This window comes from Triturus cristatus, chromosome 4_1 (genome assembly GCF_964204655.1).
Source record: "Triturus cristatus chromosome 4_1, aTriCri1.1, whole genome shotgun sequence".
NCBI classification, from domain to species: Eukaryota; Metazoa; Chordata; class Amphibia; order Caudata; family Salamandridae; genus Triturus; species Triturus cristatus.
This window is the reverse complement of record NC_140585.1, coordinates 1253602200-1253623310: the sequence shown is the minus strand read 5'-3', so window position 1 is coordinate 1253623310 and position 21111 is coordinate 1253602200. Positions and strand designations below refer to the sequence as shown.

Below are 21111 nucleotides of genomic sequence, written 5' to 3'. Positions count from 1 at the left end.
GACAATCTGGTATATTATGAATGTCATTGTTGCCAATAAAGGAGGAGGATGATTGACAAGCATCCCTCAGAGTGGAAGATGTGGGCAGAGAGAGGCATGCTCAAACCAGGGCTCAGTCAGAGGTGGAACTGGAATTAGATAACTATGCAAATTCCACATTATGTGATTGTAAGTTTTTCAACACACCATCTGATCACAAATCCGTGGCCAGTAGAGGAACTACAATATACTGACAGAAGTTTTAGTATAGTCCATTATCCGCTCCTTATAGAAGTAGACAACAATTAAGCACATATTCCCTGACAAACATATGGTTGAGATGGAACATAAATTCTTAAAATTACTGAAACATTCTAATCATGTTTAAAGGCATCCACTCTCTCGACCAGTCCCTAGTTTTAGTGATTTTCACTGTCTGCCTTATACCTTAATTTTACCCCTCCTTACCGCATGTTTTCCATTACATTTGTTTAATTATGTTTTTAAGTCCACAAAAGTATAGTACCTGGAATCATCACAGGTGGAAATTGAAATCAAACCATATTGTACATCTGCAAAAGTAATTTGCATGGGAAAGTTCTGGTTTACTAGTGGTATAATTGTGAGGACCATGTAGTTGAAGGAATGATGATTTGTGAACCATCGCAGTTGACATTTTCACTGGGAACACAGGCCCTTTTCATGACTCTAGACTGTGTGCCTTTGGAACCCAGACACATATTGCACGCCTTTTCAAGCTAGCCATTGGATCCCGGAAGCATGCATCTGGCCACTGGTATTCGGACAAAGCTGGGGATCACAGAATTCTATGTGGATACCAATGTATGAACAAGTGTTCGGAAAGACACTTATGAAGGGCTACCCCTATTCAGGCAGGGCACGGAATATGGATGGAAGCAGCTAGTCTACCCTTGAGCAGACAGGCAAGATTGCGCCAACATATTGGAAATTTCACCTGGGCCTATTCTTGACGCATTCTGCAGGACCGCCCCTTTTCAGACAAGTTTTTGAATTCTTTGCACATGTAGCAGGGTTTCCCCTTTGGAGTCAAGCCTTTGAACCATAGACACACGCAGTGTGACTGTCTGCATTCAAACAAGCCTTTGGATCCTAGACATGGACAGCAGGGCAGACAAGCCTTCAGATCCATTGCACATACAGCAAGGTTTCCCCATCTCCGACAATCCTCCAGATCACAAATCTATACATTGAAGCTGCCCATATTCAGTCAAACTTTCAGATCCTAAATACATTGCCATGTCGCCCAATTGACATGCCAGGTATGATGCGTGTGGCGTATTGAACATGCAGGACATTGCAGTGGTCCTGTCCTATGACCTATTACCTCTCCAGGAATTTGAGACCAGTCATGTAGAACAGTTCCATGCAGGTGTCTAATTGTGGGCACTACATCCTCAATCTTTTTTTAAATATTGCTTTATTCAATGTTTTTAAACGGTGATACAACTAAACCCACAGTATATATTTAGCTGAGGCTTATCTCCCGATCTAAGAGGATAAATACCCATAGAACAGTGTATTCCCATTATCGTACAGAGATACTATGCATATCAATAGTTCTAAATTATAATAGGAATTCACACAAGTAGCAAAATGTATTCTCAAACAAATCTTATGCACAACATAACCACGGCCCTACTGGGAACAGCAACCAGCCCTGGCAATCTGCTCGACCGGACCCTGTTGGGGGGGGGGGGGGCGGGGCGCCAGTGAAAAGCACTAATCCCGCGGACCCACAGGGCCAAAACCCGCCCCCACCCTTCCGGCTCACCGGGAAAACACCCGGAAACACTACGGCCAGTCCAGCCCTGAACATAACACAGGGGAACTTTACAAAATGTAATTTAATAAAAAAGGAACAAAGCCAAGTTGTGTAGCACTATCATTGTCTATCCCAAGAGTCTATGCTTCTTGTATTGCAGCTACCCAGTCATTACTAAAAAATGTCATAACGGAAAAAAGAACAATTATTAATAGCGAGACATAATAAAGGTCCAGCTCTTCTTCGTAGTTTTACTCATGGAGATTGCTGCAAGTGGCCATATCAGCTGATTTAGCACCTAACTCTTGACAGAAGCGTGGTCCAGTTGCCAAGGCCTTGTCGAGTATCCTTTGCAGCGCGGTTATCACTGCCACTTCAGCTTCCGCCCATCTCCACGCATCAGGCAACAATTCAACTACAATAGGCTTTCCGCTTGCTTTCCATTTCATAGTTATTTTGTGTTTTGCTAACACCAGGGTCGAATCGATAAACCTGATAATCTGCTTACTATCTTTGTCAGCTCTGGAGATGTCTGCACACCCATCCCACTAAAGTTGCTAATCCTGTCTAGGAGTTGGGACCAGTATTGTTGTCTAACGCCACAAGACACACACACCATGTAGGAGAAGTCAACCCAGATTAGACGCAACGCTGGCAAACTTTTGACAACCCAGGGTATCTTGGGTATGCGGGCAGGGGAGAGATGAACCTGATGAACATAATTTAACTGTAAATTTAAGGTGTTGTTTTCTATTAACTGACTTCACATATTCTAGTGTTTGTGATTACTCCTTGTCTGTCAACTGTGCAAGTTAAGCTCCCACTGCGCCTCAGTCTTGTTATCTAAATGACAGACAAGGGCCAGCCAAGAGCACTGGTCAATAACTGCGATAATGCCCATTCCATGTGTCGGCATCAGCAACAGTGCTTCGCTCCTAGTTGGTTCCGACCTGGATGGTCTCCATATCATTTTAATAACATTCACCAGTGCAGCATACGTCAGGAATGGACCTCCTCTCTGACATTCAAAATCTGAACAGAGGTCCTCTAAGGAACTCAAGGTCTCTTCTTTGTACAAGTCCCCAACCGTTTCTGTGCCCACATTGGCCCATGCCTTCTCTTAAAACTGTACCAGCAAGTTGCTCCATCACAGAATGATCTAGATGGGGATTTCAATAGAGTAGAGAGCCCTCACACTTGCACACCGCAAGTATTTTTTCCAGCACCAAGTGATGGTGTGTAAGGACCTAGGGCTGGCCGGGGAAACAGTATACGTCCCAACAACATATTTAAAGAACCCTGTTGATCGAGAAAGTGCGCCATCTCCACCACCTCGGCAACCCAAACACCTGCTATCACGTGCATCTTCTATTGAAGATATACTGCCACATAATAGGCCACATAGTTGGGGCACCCATCCCTCCTTCACCCAAAGTGCAAATTGCTCTCCCGAGTGCCATTCTGTGTCTATCTCAACCCCAGATCAGTGAACCCACGACTGACCGCAAATCCTTGAAGTTGCGTCCTGTGCCTTTCAAAGGAAGAGCTGTGAAATAATACATCAGCCTGGGTAGGATTAACATTTTAGCAATCATATTCCGAGCCCCAGGAGACAATGACGATCCCATCCAGAAAGAACTTGATTGCCTTGTGGATGTGAGCACTCTGCCCTGGTTTTACTCAGTCTTCCATCGTCCCGAAAGTCATGTTCCCCCAAGTATTCGAATGATTCTGGCTCACATTTAAAGGACGTACCCAACCAACCCCAGTCTCCCTAAGGAAGATGTTGTATCACGCGAAAGAGACACTTGATCTGTCTCTGTCCCAGTGAGTCCTGGCCAAGTGCTCTTCATAGTCAACCCTACATAACCTATGCCTCACATCAGAATGTTGCAGTTTGGCTGCCACCAGTTCTTCCACTAAAGTGCAATCTGTAGCCGCCAGACAATCTAGCACCAAAAGCAGTCTTTCACTCTTTTCACTTCACACAGAGAAATTCACTGGCAACGGGAGAGGTGGCCGTCGATCCTGTGGGTTATATGGGCTTGTGAATATTCACGCCTTCTGTTCGTCTTGGTCCTTTCTCCTCTCTCTGCAGGAGAAACGCCATTATCATCTACGCAATTCCAAACAGCAGTGTCTCAAATCGGTGCATAGCATTCTCTTTGATCACCTGCAGCTTGGCTGGAAACAACAAAGCATATTTAATGGCCAGCAGCTTCAGCTTGGCCTTGACCTGCAGGAAAATACTCCGTAGCCTCTGCACCTTGGTGGTGTAGTCCAGAAACAGCCTGTAGCTCATGGAAAAAAGGTCGCCGCACCGGCATCCCTTATTTGTTGCCAGTGACTCTCAATAGGTTTGTTATGGTCTGTGCAGGGGAGCTCCACATCAATTGTCACTTTGTCGATTTTAGTCTCGAGAACCTTCTTTATATCCAAGATTGCTTTCAGAATTTTCTCTAAATTTTTTTTGAGGCCTTTTAACAATGCTTAGTTTGCGAAGCACCAAGCTTTCGTCTCCAGAGACAGATTGCAAGAGACCCATCGCAGCTGGCAGAAGCCCTGTCAACTCTCAGGTTTGCGATGCCTTGGAGACCAAAGAGCCATCAAACAGCAACATGGTTCATAGTCCATTGATGTATGGAGAGAGTTTGGACATATCCATTAGAGCTCTTTGGCATTTAGTTGGCCCATGTTGCCCACGACTGCCTGTTCACCTTTATTGCACAAGAACATCTTTCTTGTTGCCTTCAACACCCCCGTCCTGCCTCAGAGAATACCCCCACTCTGACCTTCCCTCCAGTCCAGCCGTCAAGAACATCTTTCACTGGACCCACCATGAGGGTGTCGTACAAGGACAACTAATGATTTGCAGCCAGTTACACAACAGCAAAAGCAGAATCACTTATAGACAGGATCACTGTCTCCTGCATACTATTGTCTGCCTTTGCTTGAGGGGGGCAAGGGTGCCTATTCCAAAAGTGCTAGGGGCATAGTCAGAGAGGGTTGAGGTTTCTCGTGCTCAGCAGTAGTCCTTCCAGCTTGACTGCGCCAATAACTTCTGGCAAAGCTCTAGTCCCAGGTCAGTCATATGCCTCAAAATACAAGTAGGGAGCAATCACCGTCCCCAGGGCCTGAGCCGAACAGTCACCTTCTGCCTGTGGCGGGATGTGGAACAAGTGGCCTGCGGCACCTCCATGCACTGCTGCCCTTGCCACAGTGAGTCGATCGGCTCCTCAGACACTGGTCCGGCCAGGTCTCTATCCAAGGTGAAGAACTGGCACAGTGTAGGACCCCTCAGAGTAGGGCAGAAAACTGGCCCTCATTACACCTGCCTTCAGCATCCCAGTTGTCTCAAGAACAGACCGCAGCGAGCTGCCATCTTGGATATTGGAGCTCTGCAACTTGGTGTGTGGTTGCGAAGGAGGCCTGAGCTTACCTGTCCAAGCAGAGCTCACAAACAGGGCCCAAGCCTCTAGGCATCAAGCATTGCCGCAAGGTAAGACTGGGTTCAGTAAGGGGGCTAAGAATCGCAGGAGTAATAGCGAGTTTCCAGAGCTCGGCGAAGGTGTAGCTCAGCGAATGTGTGGCTGTTCACATTGCAGCTGAAGCCATGCTGCCTCACTTCATCCTCTAATTAAACTAGATAGAAGCATCCATCAGCAAATTACTCCCAGGTCGTTATAATTTAGAATGAGTACAAGCCTCTTAATCAAACGCATCTTCGCAGCTCACCCATTCTGATAACCAATATAAGATGTCATCTCATACAAAAAGAGACTGGACCCTTATGCAATGAAACATCACTCACAGCTCCCATAATCCCAAACCTAACACAAGATAGTATCTCGTAAACCATACGAGACATCGCTCACAGCTCTCACAGCTGTAGATATATACCCAGCCGATGATAGCATCTCTTGGACCGTCCGAGGCATCACTCACCGCTCATATTAACTTCAAACTGGCAGAAGATAACAGCTCCTTAAGGATCATCAGCGGCTGCTCCAATAATCCTATATCCAGCAGGAAATGACAAGTCTCATAAAGCTCACTCACACCATCTATTAGCGTTCACCCGGCTGCTGCACGGTGCAGTGCTTCAGCCACAAGAGACGGGGCTCACAGCCGATACAAGCTTGTACCAGCACATAGCGGCCATTTTACATAGAACTTGTGGCATCCCCTAGCCTTCTTTACGTTAGATCTAGTGTGGGCGGATGCCTCCATTATAGTGTGACGCGTCAGTCACTAATAACCGTATCACCCAGTGCAGGGTAGCATCATTTAGACTGCCACAAAGGTATATGCAATCACAGCATGGATTGTGAGAAATTTCTCTCAGTTCATACTTTGAGTAAGCAGTGTAAGATAAAAGTCCTTATACAAAGGTCCACAGTAATTAATTATTATTACTCTATTTCCATAACTAAAGTAAACGTATTTCAAAAGCAGGAATATGTTAACTTACATTTGCTTTAAATTAATGAGTGATCACGTCCCGTGCACAACTGGAAGCATCACTTGCAGCCCATCTAAACCTACAACTAAGAGACCCTATCACCTTGTGACCACAATTGTCATAACTAGCAGCGATTCTTACCCTTTATCTAATAAAAGACTGCATCTCGTGTAATAAGAGACAATCTGTGAAACTCCTCGCATCCTGCAACTAACATTAGATAGCATCTACTTGCAGCAGGTGCTAGAGCTAACATCAAGCATCTCATGTCCCAGAGTGTACATCACTAGCAGCTCCTGTTATCCTGCTGCTAAAAGACCGTAGCATCTCCTGTGGCACAGGACTTTACAGGAAGAAGCTCTCATGCTCTACCTAGCCGAGAATAGCATCTCCTGTACCACTGGACATTACAAGTAGTCTCTCATACTCTAGCTGACAGACAGTAGCATCTCCTGGGCCACTGGACATTATGAGCGGTCTCATACTCTAGCTGACAGACAATAGCATCTCCTGTACCACTGGACATTACAAGCAGTTACAAGCAGTCTCTCATACTCTAGCTGACAGACAGTAGCATCTCCTGGGCCACTGGACATTATGAGCGGTCTCATACTCTAGCTGACAGAGAATAGCATCTCCTGGGCCACTGGACATTACAAGCAGTCTCTCATACTCTAGCTGACAGACAGTAGCATCTCCTGGGCCACTGGACATTACGAGCGGTCTCATACTCTAGCTGACAGACAATAGCATCTCCTGTACCACTGGACATTACAAGTAGTCTCTCATACTCTAGCTGACAGACAGTAGCATCTCCTGGGCCACTGGACATTACGAGCGGTCTTATACTCTAGCTGACAGACAATAGCATCTCCTGTACCACTGGACATTACAAGCAGTTACAAGCAGTCTCTCATACTCTAGCTGACAGACAGTAGCATCTCCTGTACCACTGGACATTACAAGCAGTCTCTCATACTCTAGCTGACAGACAGTAGCATCTCCTGTACCACTGGACATTACAAGCAGCCTCTCATACTCTAGCTGACCGACAGTAGCATCTCCTGTACCACTGGACATTACAAGCAGTTACAAGCAGTCTCTCATACTCTAGCTGACAGACAGTAGCATCTCCTGGGCCACTGGACATTACAAGCAGCCTCTCATACTCTAGATGACAGAGAATAGCATCTCCTGTACCACTGGACATTACAAGCAGTCTCTCATACTCTAGCTGACCGACAGTAGCATCTCCTGGGCCACTGGACATTACAAGCAGAGCGCCTCATACTCTAGATGACAGACAGTAGCATCTCCTGTACCACTGGACATTACAAGCAGTCTCTCATACTCTAGCTGACAGATAGTAGCATCTCCTGTACCACTGGACATTACAAGCAGTCTCTCATACTCTAGCTGACCGACAGTAGCATCTCCTGGGCCACTGGACATTACAAGCAGCCTCTCATACTCTAGATGACAGAGAATAGCATCTCCTGTACCACTGGACATTACAAGCAGTCTCTCATACTCTAGCTGACAGATAGTAGCATCTCCTGTACCACTGGGCATTACAAGCAGAGCGCCTCATACTCTAGATGACAGACAGTAGCAGCTCCTGTACCACTGGACATTACAAGCAGTCTCTCATACTCTAGCTGACAGATAGTAGCATCTCCTGTACCACTGGGCATTACAAGCAGAGCGCCTCATACTCTAGATGACAGACAGTAGCAGCTCCTGTACCACTGGACATTACAAGCAGTCTCTCATACTCTAGCTGACAGATAGTAGCATCTCCTGTACCACTGGGCATTACAAGCAGAGCGCCTCATACTCTAGCTAACTCTAGGCTCAGCTCTGTGAGAAAGTCTATAATCCGACAGGAAAGGGACAACATGTAGCCCACCAGCTAGGAGCCATGACAAACAGCAGTGGCGTGGCAAGTGTGTTATGGGCTCTGGTGTAAGGAAGGAAGTGGTCCATCGACTAATGTTCGAATTCTAAAATGCAGCAATATTCGGGGTTCAGTGGGGCCCTCAGGCCTCTGGGCCCTGGTGCCACGGTACCTGCTGCACCAGTGGAAGCTACGCCCCTGAAGGCAGGAGGTTGAGGTGTAAGCTGTGGGCCAGGAGGAGGTGGCGGTGTCACCTTGTGTTGCAGCCTAGCAGGATCCCGTTTCTGCTCCGTTTGGTCATGGCTCGTCAATTGCAGTGGACGTGCTCAATGGCCCCCGTGAACTAACCAGGCAGTAACCATACAGAACTACTCACCCGTGATGGTAGGTCGCTCGGAACCGTGAACATGGCAGACACTGCCGCAGATTTATAGATCGCCGCCGCGCTGGGAATGCCAGGATCCAGCGTCTGTCAGAGCCGGGGCTTCACGGAGCGGGGCTGTCCTCATCCAGATGCCCAACGCAGCCCTCCTGGGAAACTACAGTGCGTTTTCAAAACCCAGCCCTCCCCATCCTGCCACCATGACACAGAAATGCCAGCACGAAAAAGGGTTTTCAGACTGCCCGCCCGTAGCCTTTGCATCATTGTGCGAATCCAGCCCGTTTTCCCATGTGACTTTTAAGGGCCTGAAGTCGCTCTACAAGTGATGCTTAAATATAAGGCCCTACCATGTACCTGTGATCTCCGACAGGACAGGGCACTGGCGAGTGGAAGTCAAGACAGGGGTCGCCTCTTTAGCATGACCTCACACCGATTCTGGCTTTGACCAAAGTACTTGTGTGAATGGAAGGCTATCGACCTTTGCACCCAAGGATCACGGGTAGAAGGCGGGCTCTGCTGTGAAGCTTTGTCCTTGCAAACCCTGTTTTAGAAAGTGCCCTGATGTAAGACTTTCCCCTCCCAGTGAACACCCTGTGGTAAGACGACCCTTCTCTGTTTGTGTGCCCTTCCCTCCAGGTTGCACGTGTAGCAGTCTTTTGGCAGACACAACTGATACAGTGACAGTACAGTGATAGTGTACGAGGGATTACAAAGTTATACATCCCAACATACATTTAGGCGTCGGACGAATGTTTTTCTCCTGTTGGTTGCAGATACTGGTCATGTTCTTTCTCTTCAATCTGGATGAATATTCAACACGCATTGGCAATGCCAATAGGTCTAATTTAAAAGGAATGTTGTTTGGTAATGTGAAACATTGCAAGTAAATAACATGGAAATAGATATGTATTTTTATGGAAGCGAAGGACAGTAGAATAATATCGGTGTAGGTTAAAAGGTCAGGGGACAGTTGCACTGTCAAGCCAGACCTAAAAATGTTAATGACTGCCCTCTCTCATCTGTGCTGCTGCCAGAGACAAACAACATACATTATCTAAGACACTCCTATAGCATTCCAGTGTCATGTTTGTACCCCTGAAAGTGATAGTTCAAGCTTTGGTCGCTTGGTAAATAATCGAAATGATCACTACTGCTAGAGGGCAAGCACTTTTTTTTGTGTGGAAGCACACAACTTCTGCGCAATCAAAACTTGCACTGCTGGCTCCCACGTGTGGGCGGAGCCAAAGCCCCTCACCAGTGATGATCACATAATTGTCTGGCGACAGCTGAGCTGTCGAGTCAGACCATAAAAACAACCCCAACTGTGACTGCCAGTAATGTAGTGTGGTAGGGTTGTGTATATTGACTTGAATATGATATGGGATTTGTCCAGGTGTTGAGGGCCAGGTAGAAAGCCACCAGGCACATGTGATGAGTAGCATTAGACTCTGTTGCCTAATGTCTGCACCCAGTTACTGCATTCTTAGCAAGTGTTGTTTTTTATATATATAATCATTCTTGACAAAAAAAAAAACTATAATTGGACCCTTTGCCCAAATAAACTCCCTCCATTAAAACAAAACACAAAATTGTTGTGCTTATACTGACTTGCTGGGAATGTACAAGCCATATGATCTGATTAGCCTCCTGTGGCAACTCAATTCATGGCCGGGGCCACCGTTAGTGAGGTGGTGTTGGATATGGCCCTTCAGAGGGGGATTTCCCTAAAGATTTCTGCTTTTTGTCCTGGTGTTTGCCAACTCTCTTTCCCTGACCTTAAGACTCTGGGTACTTTCCCACTGTACTGCAGCGGGAAGATGCGCGTGCCCTTCCTTCACCTGTCAGGATACGGTGCTTACTTGATTGGTTTAGGTGTCATACCTGTGAGTGCCCTGTAAAAAGGTACACCACATACCAAGGGTGGGTGCGACACTGGCTAATAGGGGGACACCGCACTGATTGTGCCACCCACCTGAATAGCCTGTCAAAAATTTCTCATACTCAGGGAGGCCTCTCTCACTCCATAGCCAACCCTGACGGGGCCGTACACTACCACCAAACCGGGGTAGGTGAGTGGCCGGGTAGGTATATCTGAGTGTGCTCTGCCCGGATAGGGGTGAACCCCGAGGTGGGTTCTCCCTATCTAGGAGGTTGGCTCTCCCTATGGGACTCTTCCTGGGTGTGGCTGATTCTCTTGTTAGGGCCTGGGGCACTTTTCCGCTGTAAGTGCAGTGTGAAAGTGCACGCTCCCTTCCTATCCACAAATGAAGTGGTGCTTACCTGAGGTTTCTAAAGTGTTGGTTAGGTCTGCCATGGCTGGCCGCTGGGTGCACAGTCGCACCTATTATGTTTTAAAACCTGGTGGTCCAGCCTGCCAGTGCATATAGCCGTTGCAACGCGTAGCGTGTGTGGGAGTGACAGTGTTGCACCGCATAAGGGTGCTGGGGATGTAGAATAGGATCTTTCCCAAGTGTGCATTGTACTGATGTCATTTGAACATGGTTGGGCCTAGTATTACTAGTAATAGTTCCAAGTGAGATTTATGCCCAGAAATAAATAATGTTCATGGTGTGTTATTACGTATGCTGAATACAAACATTATTTACATACATCATGTGTGAAGTCTCTTTTGTGACACTCAAGGTATTTATCGTGAGTGAGTGTTGTGCCAAGGTTTTACACATTGCCTCTGACTACTCTGTGCAAGCTACCCAAGGCTGAGCGCAGGTTATAGAGTGTGTGTAATCACCCACCCCTGAGGGAGTGGTAGGTTCTGCCGGGCTGGAGTGCTTCCCCAGCCAACCAGAAAGTGCCATTTCCAACAGGTGATATTAAATGAAATACATAATGCGTAAACACTCCCTAATCACGCTTTTGGGACTCTATTATACTTCTTAAGTGGGCAAACCAGCAGCATAACCATAATTGGTGCAGCAGTGCTGTGGTACAAGGCCTGGGGAAATTGACTGCCTTGCTTGTTTAGTCATAACTGTCAACTGACTCGTTATGTCTATCCTTCATTACCCAAATTGGAAGGAGGTGGCATTTTATTTACTTGAATTATTTTTATTATATTTATTTATTTAGTGGGGATTTGTAGAATGTGAATTACTTCAAACAGAGTTTCACGGCGCTTGTGTCAGGGCAGGGAAGATGCTTTTTATTGGGGGGGAAAAACAGGTTTTGAGGGCTTTTCTAAAGTGGAAGAGGGAGGGAAAGTAGAGATGGGGGGGAATAGCATCCCCAGTTCAGCAGTGAGCACAGTAAGGCAGTGCCCCTACCCCCTGCCACACTCACTGTGCGTGAGTTTGAAGAGCGGACCTTGACACAGATATTGGTTACGAGTTTGTGGGTGGGGTGGAGTGATGGTATTTATTGAATTTGTGAGGCAGGAGTTTAGGGCCCTTGCCAGAGTAGATTTTATGTAGCTAGAGTCGAATTTTCTTACCTGAAAGATGCTTCTTTCTGATCAGGCATTTTAGATTTTTGATAGTCTTGCATTTGAGATTTTGGGGATGCCCTGGTAAACTACATTGCTGTCCTCCAGTCTAGAGTATACTAAGGAATTGGTGGCCAAGATTCTATGTGGGAAAGAGAGAAAAGGTAAAATTCTCGAGAAGAGCCTTATCTGGAAGAGGCAAGATGTAATGATGTTAAAGATCTGGTCATTAAGATCCAATTTATGGTCTTGGAGCATTCCGAGATACCAGACTTTAGAGATGAGGGGAACCAGAGACCATGTCGATTTTGCTAAGCAACTGGATCTAACAGAGTACCTGCCCAGTAGACGGTGGTGATGTCAATATGTATCTCAATATTTGCATTTAATTGAGATCAACCCATCACCACTGTCAAATAAAATAAATAAATGTAATAAGTAAAATAGGTTGTTGCTTCTCCATGTAGAGACCTGACTGGTATTCCCTCACAGAGACATTGAAAACTGAGCCTAACCATAAACTATTTGGATCTTTGATGTTAGCAATGATATTAGCCAATAAAACATGATAATCACTCCATCATCAGGCACTTATGGTGATCAGCATCTAAAACAGTGCGAAGTTTGTGTTGCAGCTCCCGCACCCCTCCCATTTCCACTGATAAATCGGTTAGTTGGCCAAGAGAAGACAACAGCGGTGTTTTGATGGATTTTGGAGAGACATGAAACTCAATAACGTAGTGTTGGGCGCTAACCAAAAATTGTGACAGCCACACTCGTGACTTGTGTCTAGTTCCTTATGTGGGGGACTCCAATGTCTTTGTATTACTCCACCCCTTAGGAAGCAGAGGATGAAAAGGCAGCCGTGATGTCACCAGCGAGGAGCAGAAGGGAAGAATCGAGTCTCCTCCTGCCGCAGCTGGGAAGTGCGTTCCAGGACATGGTGAGGTATGACTGCTGAGATTGTGATCAAAGCCACCTTAGTTAGAAGGTAACGGTAGCCTGTTGTGTTTCCTTTAACATTTTCACTGGGACGGTCATCTGAGAGTGATGTTGTCAAGAAGCCCACTACGGTGACCGATTCCACTTTTCGGGCAGAATGGTAGAGTGACAAGATACCACTATGGTAAATTGTCACCTCAATGTGCCGGTGTACATGGAGGTTACAGGTAAAAATAACATTTAATTTCATCCGTGTTTCCTCCACCCCCACCACCCCTGGTGGATTACTGGTATTTCTTATGGACACAATTAATTGCGCAGCCTCCCTTTGCACTGTGGATTCCTTTAGATGGGCGCTGAGGCTTTGCCTAATACAGACTGCTCGATTACTGGTTTCTTTACATCGGTTCAAGTATTCAGTCTTAATATTATTCTGCAAGGTTTCAGATCCATATTATGAATACCATGTAACCTGAAATGCACTACATGCTTGCCTACTACCTGGCTATATGCAGACTTCGAGGAATCCTTTGAACCAGTCATGATTCAGAAGCATACCCTCACCTTCAGTGCTTAGTTTGTAAAATAAAAATAAAAAGTGCCAGGGCTCTAGTCAGGAGGCCTCTGCAGCTTGCACCAGACATTGCCACTGCCAGCTTTGTCAATGACAGTACCTACACAACTACAAACCAGCACACTCCTACAAGGATGACAATTCAGGCTATTCCAGGCCCTCAAAGCTATAAAAATAGCTTGGGCAGAAGATAGTTGTTTTTAATGCGTACTGAATTAATAAATAATTGCTGGTCTGCTTATCTCTAAATTATACAAACAGCGCCACCATGTGGCAGCTGTCATAAGTGCAGGTGTCGACAATTGAGTGGCTGTGTCGACAATTGAGTGCAGGTGCCGAGCACCAAAAACCACCGGCTCAAATTAGGCACTGATTACCTTGGTTCTACCTTGGCTTCGGGTGCTTAAATCAGAGTACAGCACTCGTGCAGTAACACTCAAAGTGATGCCTTCTCCGTTAGTGTGAAGGAGGGTGGAGTCTATTGTGAAAAGTCCTCTAAACTGATTGGCAAAGGAGGCACAAGTCAATAACTCTGCTTAATGGCAAACAAAATACTTCCTTTAGATAGCAGGGAATGTGGGTTGGGAGTACAGAGTGAGTAAAACATTACAAAGAATGAATGTGATGACTTATGATGAATTAGCCAGAATAAATAGAAAACATTGACTAATGGACATCCAATACTATCAACGGGCCCAGGTTTTATGACTGTTTGGCTGTCAAGTAGGGCACCAGGGCTCGCGCCGTCTTATTTGCAGTCTCATATTGTTTTGTCGTAGTCCAGTCCTTTTACACAAACTGTGTGTGATGTACGGTCTCTGGTTATCGGACCTGTGCTGCGAGCAAGCATCAGGCAGCCAGGCACTTTCATCGACCCGCAGCGGAGCTGTACTTCTGATTCGGAATGTCGAGGGAGCTGGTAGTGCCCATCTTTCACCGCTCTAGATGCTGGTGCTGGGTGAAGTGGTAGTGATATATTCAACCACGTGTTCAGCTTCAGCTGGCCCACCATTATTTCATCTGAGAAGCTCTACTTTTGCAGGGGCAACTCTGGAGCATCCTACAGTGCCACGCCTGCAGCACACACACATCTCACGAGTTCCGCAGGTGAGCGGTGAGGTACCTAAGAGCGTGCTAAAGCAACAGAGAACAGAGGAACCAGCAGTGACATGTTCTTGTCTCTGCCAACAAGTTCAGTTGTGTGACCACGGTGTCTCTCATTGTCTGGCCAACAAGTTTCAGTAATTGCATATGTTTGCCCATTGCCACTGGCCCTCACACTCTGGCAACTCCCTATTGTGCGGAGGGAGGGGGAAATCTGTCAATAAATCCATTTAGACAAACATTATGCCTACTGTAAGGCATAATGTACAATCAGTGATTACTTGTCATGGCATTTTAAAACTGCCTTTCAGTTAAGGTTCTGGTAGAAGAATGACTGATTAGGCTGAACAACTTTCAGTATGTTACATTTCATTGTTAATTATTCTATGCAATAGTAGATCACTTTTATCAATTAATTCGAATGATGTAATCACACAAATGTATTAATTTGCCTTCCAGTAGCGTGGGGTATTTGTGGGGTTTTAAGAGACATTATCTTAATGTTTGCATCGTTTTAGAAAAATGTTGTAAAAACATCGGTAAAACCTAGAACTTTAACTGATCTTATAAATGATTTAGGGGCGTCAGTGGAGCAGTTTATGACTCCCTTGATATGCAGTTTTCATTCAGTCACTGAATGAACAGCTTTCATCGTGATAATGCATCATCTCTCTTACACGCTAGCATTCACGGAGTGCAGCAAGGTGCACAGTGTAACATGCTTTTCTGACCGCTGCCCCTGTTGTGCAGCCTCTGACATTTGAGCACTTCACTTGGAAACCATTGCTTGCCTCCAAGAACAAATACAAAAATAACAAACTGAACGTAACTTTTCTGATATTGTACATACGTACCATTGTCACGTCATAGCTTCAGGCCTTCCTGACTTTTCAGGCACCAGCATTTTGCTTTCAGGAAGTTGCATGTTTAACATTCTAATAGGGGCTAAACATCACAACATGCAAAGTGTTGCCAGCAGAAAAAACAAGACTAGCTGAAGGAGTCATGCATGACTTAGTCACTTGCAAGCTGTGTTTTTACATTTTACAAAGTGGTTATCACTTTACTGGTCCACCCACATTCTCAATGCTAAAGCGCTCACATCTTTTCGAAGCAACGACATGCCACTCACCCAGGCATTCAAGAGGGTCTAAAGTAACAGGTCTGCCAAAAAAACTCCAGCTGAAGCACCAAACTGATGGGAGAACCTAAATGGCAAATACCATGCTACCTACACAAATTGCGTTAACCCTATCTGGTCCCTCTGACGCCCCATAAAAAACCCTCTCCGGTTACCCACGCCTCCCCTTCGGCTGTCATAAATGCCAGTCCTCTCCAAGCAATGAGCACTCATAGTCTGCCAACTTTTCTGCATCTACGAGAGACCAGTCTCTTCGCCAGGGGCATTATATTGAAGTCAGGCACTCCTGCCAACCACTGTGTACTATGCAATATGCCATCCTAGCCTTGGTGTTCAACCTCTTGAAATCCAACGGGGAGGGGCAAAATCCAGCCATTGCTTTGCTATGCCTTTGCCTTTGTAGAGAGCTCTGTAGTCTTCCTTATGTGATGTGACAATGTGTTTGAGTGACAGGATAGGGGGTAGTACTGCTATGTGCGGACCAGTTAAGGCAGATACTGGGCCCTTCTTTTGAGTGCAGTCGCTCCCTGAAGACGCGCTCCCCATATTACATGAGAATGTTGGACAATTGTTCCAATCCCTGGTCTTTTTTGGACATCCAGAAAGTTACATGTAATAGTAGTTCTCCAGTATTTATATATTTCATAGATTCAGTTGCAACCCACCGTCCTCCCCACAAGAGCTCACCTAGCAATATTGGTTCTCACACAAATGCTTTGAAATCTGAAGCATGGTGGCCTCTCAGGGTGTGCTCTTCAGTCTGCCCAGCGCCTTGAGACCCTCACGGATGAGTAGTTGTGCTTTAACAACCCTGATTAATTCATTGATTGTCTGTGGCTGAAGTTTGGTTATTTTTGTAATGATGTGGCTATGCTACTGAACAGCTGTGGTTACAGCCTCTAATCTATGTTTAATATGATGCTGCTATTACAATGTATCTGTCGGATTCCGAGCTTGACAAAGGGTGTCATTCAAGCATGTGAATCTATAAAAGATATCTGTACTGGTGAACTACCATTACAGGTAAGTAACTTTTTTCTTTTTTCATGACATGAAAATCTGATGTGCTGGCACAGAATGATTGTATGTTCAAATATATATTTAAAGCTTAAACTTATCAATACTGCAGTCTGAGGGTTTAGCCTGTATGTCTGGCATGATTTCTCAACTGTATAAACATATAAAAGTCTCTAACCAGAGTGAAAGCACTGAAGTATGAGCCTGATAAAACTGTAGCCCTATCGTCTGTGGCCTAGAATTGTGAGATATATGTAATTTTTTATTTTTACACCTTGCAGCTTCTAAGGACAAGGGTTACTGAGAACCTATCTAGATGTGGCATAATTGTAAAAAGACATTAAAATTAATTATTTAAAATATGAAGGTTATGGGGAGTTGCACAATGTGAACTGCCTGTTTCATTTTTGGCCTTTTAGACATTTTTATGAAAGTGTGATGAACAAATGTACCATTCTACTATATTCTTAACACACCTGTGAAGGATCAGTCTTGTTTGTCAAACCATGAAGGTATTGAAATATTTCATGAGCGCTGCCTCAGAACACAGGACCTAGCACAGTGGTCTGTAAGGCGGGAAACATATACTCAAAAACAGCATTTGTTAGCATTTAATAATGTATCATAAACATCAATAAAAAGTGTGGGCTACCCCTAGAATAAGAGTGCAAATTAGGGAATGTGTCCCAGTGATTGGTTTATAATTTGTGAGCCGGTAGACAGGAATCATAGATGCTCACGCATCGGCATCTTCACGGTAGGGCAGGGGCCCTGCTTTTGAGTGCAGTCGCTCCCTGAAGACGCGCTCCCCATATTACATGAGAATGTTGGACAATTGTTCCAATCCCTGGTCTAATGTTTTGGACATCTAGTAGCCCACCTACAGTTGTCCTGAGGGTCCACGGACAATTTGGCATATCCTGTTAATACAATGTCCTACATAAAGCAAAGCTCAGAAGTTTCCACTCTGCTTTTGTTAAATTTGAGCTCTGATGTCGATCCTATTGATTAAGAGATCAAAAAGCTGTCGACTACAAAAGTGGACATGCTGTATTATAATTGTATTGTTTATTTGGGGGGTGTAACTTTACGATTAGTAATACACATATATTTATGTACATTATACATGTGTATCAATCTCACTATGCTTGAACTGCGAGCATGCTTGTTCACCTCACTGCACTTAGCTCTTTACTGATGGTTAATATTTATTTATTTTTATGACATATTACTAAATGCAAACAAATATCGTTTTTATGTATATGTTTCAACACTTTAGAGTGGGGACCACTGCCCTAGCTATATATTGAAACTACAGGGTCCCTAGTGATCCCAAGGTAACACCTGTGTTATAGAGCATCAGAACTTAGGAGGCCTTAACTGGTCTGGCGTTGCTTCTGCTCTCCTCTGGAGGAGACCTGGTCTGTCAGTTTAGGCTATAGAAGTGGGACCAATACTGATTTGCATATTCTGTCTAGAGTGGCACAATAGGCTAAAAAACTATTAACTGAAATGCAACCTGAGTGATTGTTAGTGGCTGAGATAAATGCAAGCATTCCTTTCATTACTTTTCTCCTACAGAGCTTGTGGCTTTTTAGCAAAAGTTTAATCAAATAATGCTGTAAAATGCCCTATTTGGCCACAATTACTCAAAATATACATGAGGGTAACCCCACCACCTCGTAAAACTCGCCTGGATGAAGTCCAGCTCATGGAATGTTATTCTGGGGCGGTGCCTATTCCAATCATGGAGTCCCACTCTGCAACTCTGGGCAATAGCTTGCTTAATCTCCACAACGGCCCCACAACACTAAGGATGCCTGGCCTCCACCTTGGGGGTGCCCAGGAGTGGACACCTCACAGGGAATGTCAGGATGGGTTCCACAGCGGTATTCGTACAAGCGCCTTGAGACCCTTGCGGGTGAGTAGTGCGCTATGCAAGTATCAATTTACATTTACATTTATTTAAAAGACCGCTTTCAAAGATCGCCAGACGCCAGTGATCCCTCCTGGTGCTCCAATGGTGCTGAATTCCTTGAACCTTAACTGGTCATGGCATCCTATCGACATCCTGGAGTACCTGTAAAGCCATAGTGTTTCCTTCCACAAGTTGTCGTTCTTTTATGCAGCGATGGACAGTCTTGAGTCTTATTGCAACATCTCATTGGTGTACTGCACTTCTTTGCTGCCCCAGCTAGGTTCACACTGTATAAATACCTACACGGACATGGTCTTTGGGGAGTGTTGCTGACATTAGTTTGTCTTCGAATTCCACTAGCCTCGGTTTTTCAAGCCAGCACGGCTGGTTCCCAAGTTTGGCATGTTGCCATGGCTTTTTTTTTCTCGCTTTGCTTCAGGCCCACAAACTGCAATCGTGGTTATGGTGTGCAGACCATCTGCTCTGTTTGATCATTGGAGACAGCGAGCAGAGTGTCTGTCTACAAGACAAGCATGCTACTTTTGAGTGTCGGGAAATGTGCATGACAGAGGATGCACAAACTAGCGGAGTCAGTGAGATAGATACAAACCTGAAAATGAAGTGGCAAGAAAAAGAAGGGAGATTAAAAAGTGCATACAAGTACTAAGGGAACTAGACACTATAAATGGGAAGACATTAAAGGTCATAGTTCATAGCTACCTTCATGAGTGTTGAATGGGTAAGAATGGTTGATGAAAAACAAAATGGTGGAAAGCTGAAGGGAGGCTACAGAACTCTAACCAGGAAGTCCTGCAAGGAGATCAAACAACAGGAAGAACAACTATGGTCGCTATAGATAAGTAGACAGTAGGACGTGGACAGAAAGGCCATTTGAGGAAAGGAGAGATGAATTGGATAATGGGAGTAAAATAAGTGGGGTTGCTCAATCAAAACAATTACGGAGTACCTTGGAAAAAGCCTGTTACTGTGATAGAGGATGAAGGGAGTGAATGAGGAGGGGACCCAGAAATTGTAACATACTGAGAAAGTGGCAACACTGCAGAAGGAGGCTGACAGAGAACGAGTCTTATGTACATACATTCAAAAAGAGATCACTACAGGTGGACTGGCAGCTAAATAAAGACCAGCAGGAACAGATAGATGATTGTGAGCCCAAGAAACAATGATGGCTGAGCGGGGGGAGGGGGGGGGGCAGGAATGTAAATAAATTGCAAAGAAAAGGCACTGGGCAATGGGCACAGCATGAGTGAATGATATAAAATAATCATAGTGGCAGCTGGAGAAAGAGATCCAAAGAGAATAGGATAGCCATAGGTAGTTGATATAAAAACAGTTCGAAATTGAAAAGCATACCTACAAAATTCCTTTAAGTGATGTAAAATGAAAATGACAATCCTGCGAGACAACTAGAGACAGACTAGCACGGGGACAGCTGGAGAAATGCAACCATGGGGCAAGGAAAGAAAGAGATAGAAAAAGAAAAGGACAGCCATGTATGGTTGTTACGGGAATATGGAAAGTGAAAAGAGCAATTATACCGAACAATTCGACTACATGATGGAATGAAAAAATGACATTGATGTGGGAAGGCGAAAATAAGACAACCCTAGTGGGCAGCTACAAAAATTGATTGAGAGAATAGAAACCATAGTGAGAGCAAAGGAAATAAAGAGAAATGCAACCATTTAGAGCAGTGGTTCACAAACATTTTAGAACCACAACTTACTTTTTAGAACGACAAAGTTTCGCTACCCACATAACTTTAATGGCCATGAAGGAGGGGTGATTTTTAATGTAACTGAAGCATCGTGTGGTAGTGCACTGTCATTTACAGACCACACATTTTCTATTGAAGTGGCCAAAAACCTTGAACAGATACTTTACTGATAAAACTATATAGCACATAATTGATAATATGTGGAAGTTGGGTTTCTGTGAATATTTATCATTTGTGCACCACCAAGTAAAGTTCCTATTGGAATCTCTGTTTCAAGCACACTTAAAAAATTACATTAAAATGTGCTTCATGTTTGCTCTTCCTAATTGCTGAATGAATGCAGTTCATTTACAAGCATTTACATTTTGTTGTGCGTTGCAAAAATCGACATCACAATTTCCTGTACTCCAGCAAGATTATCACATAATTTACATTAAAAATCCTTCTCACGTTGCAGTCAGAGACAGAAAAGTAACACCAATCCCATAAGCAGCAGTTTGTCAAAAGACACATTTGACCTCTCTCTGTGAAGCACCAAATGTGAAAGATAAACGCAAAATCTGAAGGCATCTTTATTTATTGCCCGGACTTTCCTTACCCACCAGTGGGTCATAACCGACGGTTTGGGAAACACTGATTTAGAGCATCTAAAGAGATCTGAAGAGAGGTGAAAACAGATCAGTATACAAAGAAATGCACAAACAGATAGGAAGA

At 44.8% G+C, this 21111-nt stretch overlaps 1 protein-coding gene across 6 annotated transcripts in view; it reads left to right on the top strand.

The window, feature by feature from the left end:
- Positions 1–21111, top strand: part of CALCOCO1 (calcium binding and coiled-coil domain 1) — a 259932-nt gene that overhangs the window by 217422 nt on the left and 21399 nt on the right. For 5 of the 6 annotated variants that reach the window (XM_085654710.1, XM_085654713.1, XM_085654709.1 and 2 more), the window contains exon 14: positions 12805–12911. In XM_085654710.1, the coding sequence (XP_085510836.1) occupies positions 12805–12911 (107 nt within the window). The remainder of the gene's footprint in view (positions 1–12804; positions 12912–21111) is intronic. The other variant, XM_085654714.1, reaches the window with a different exon arrangement.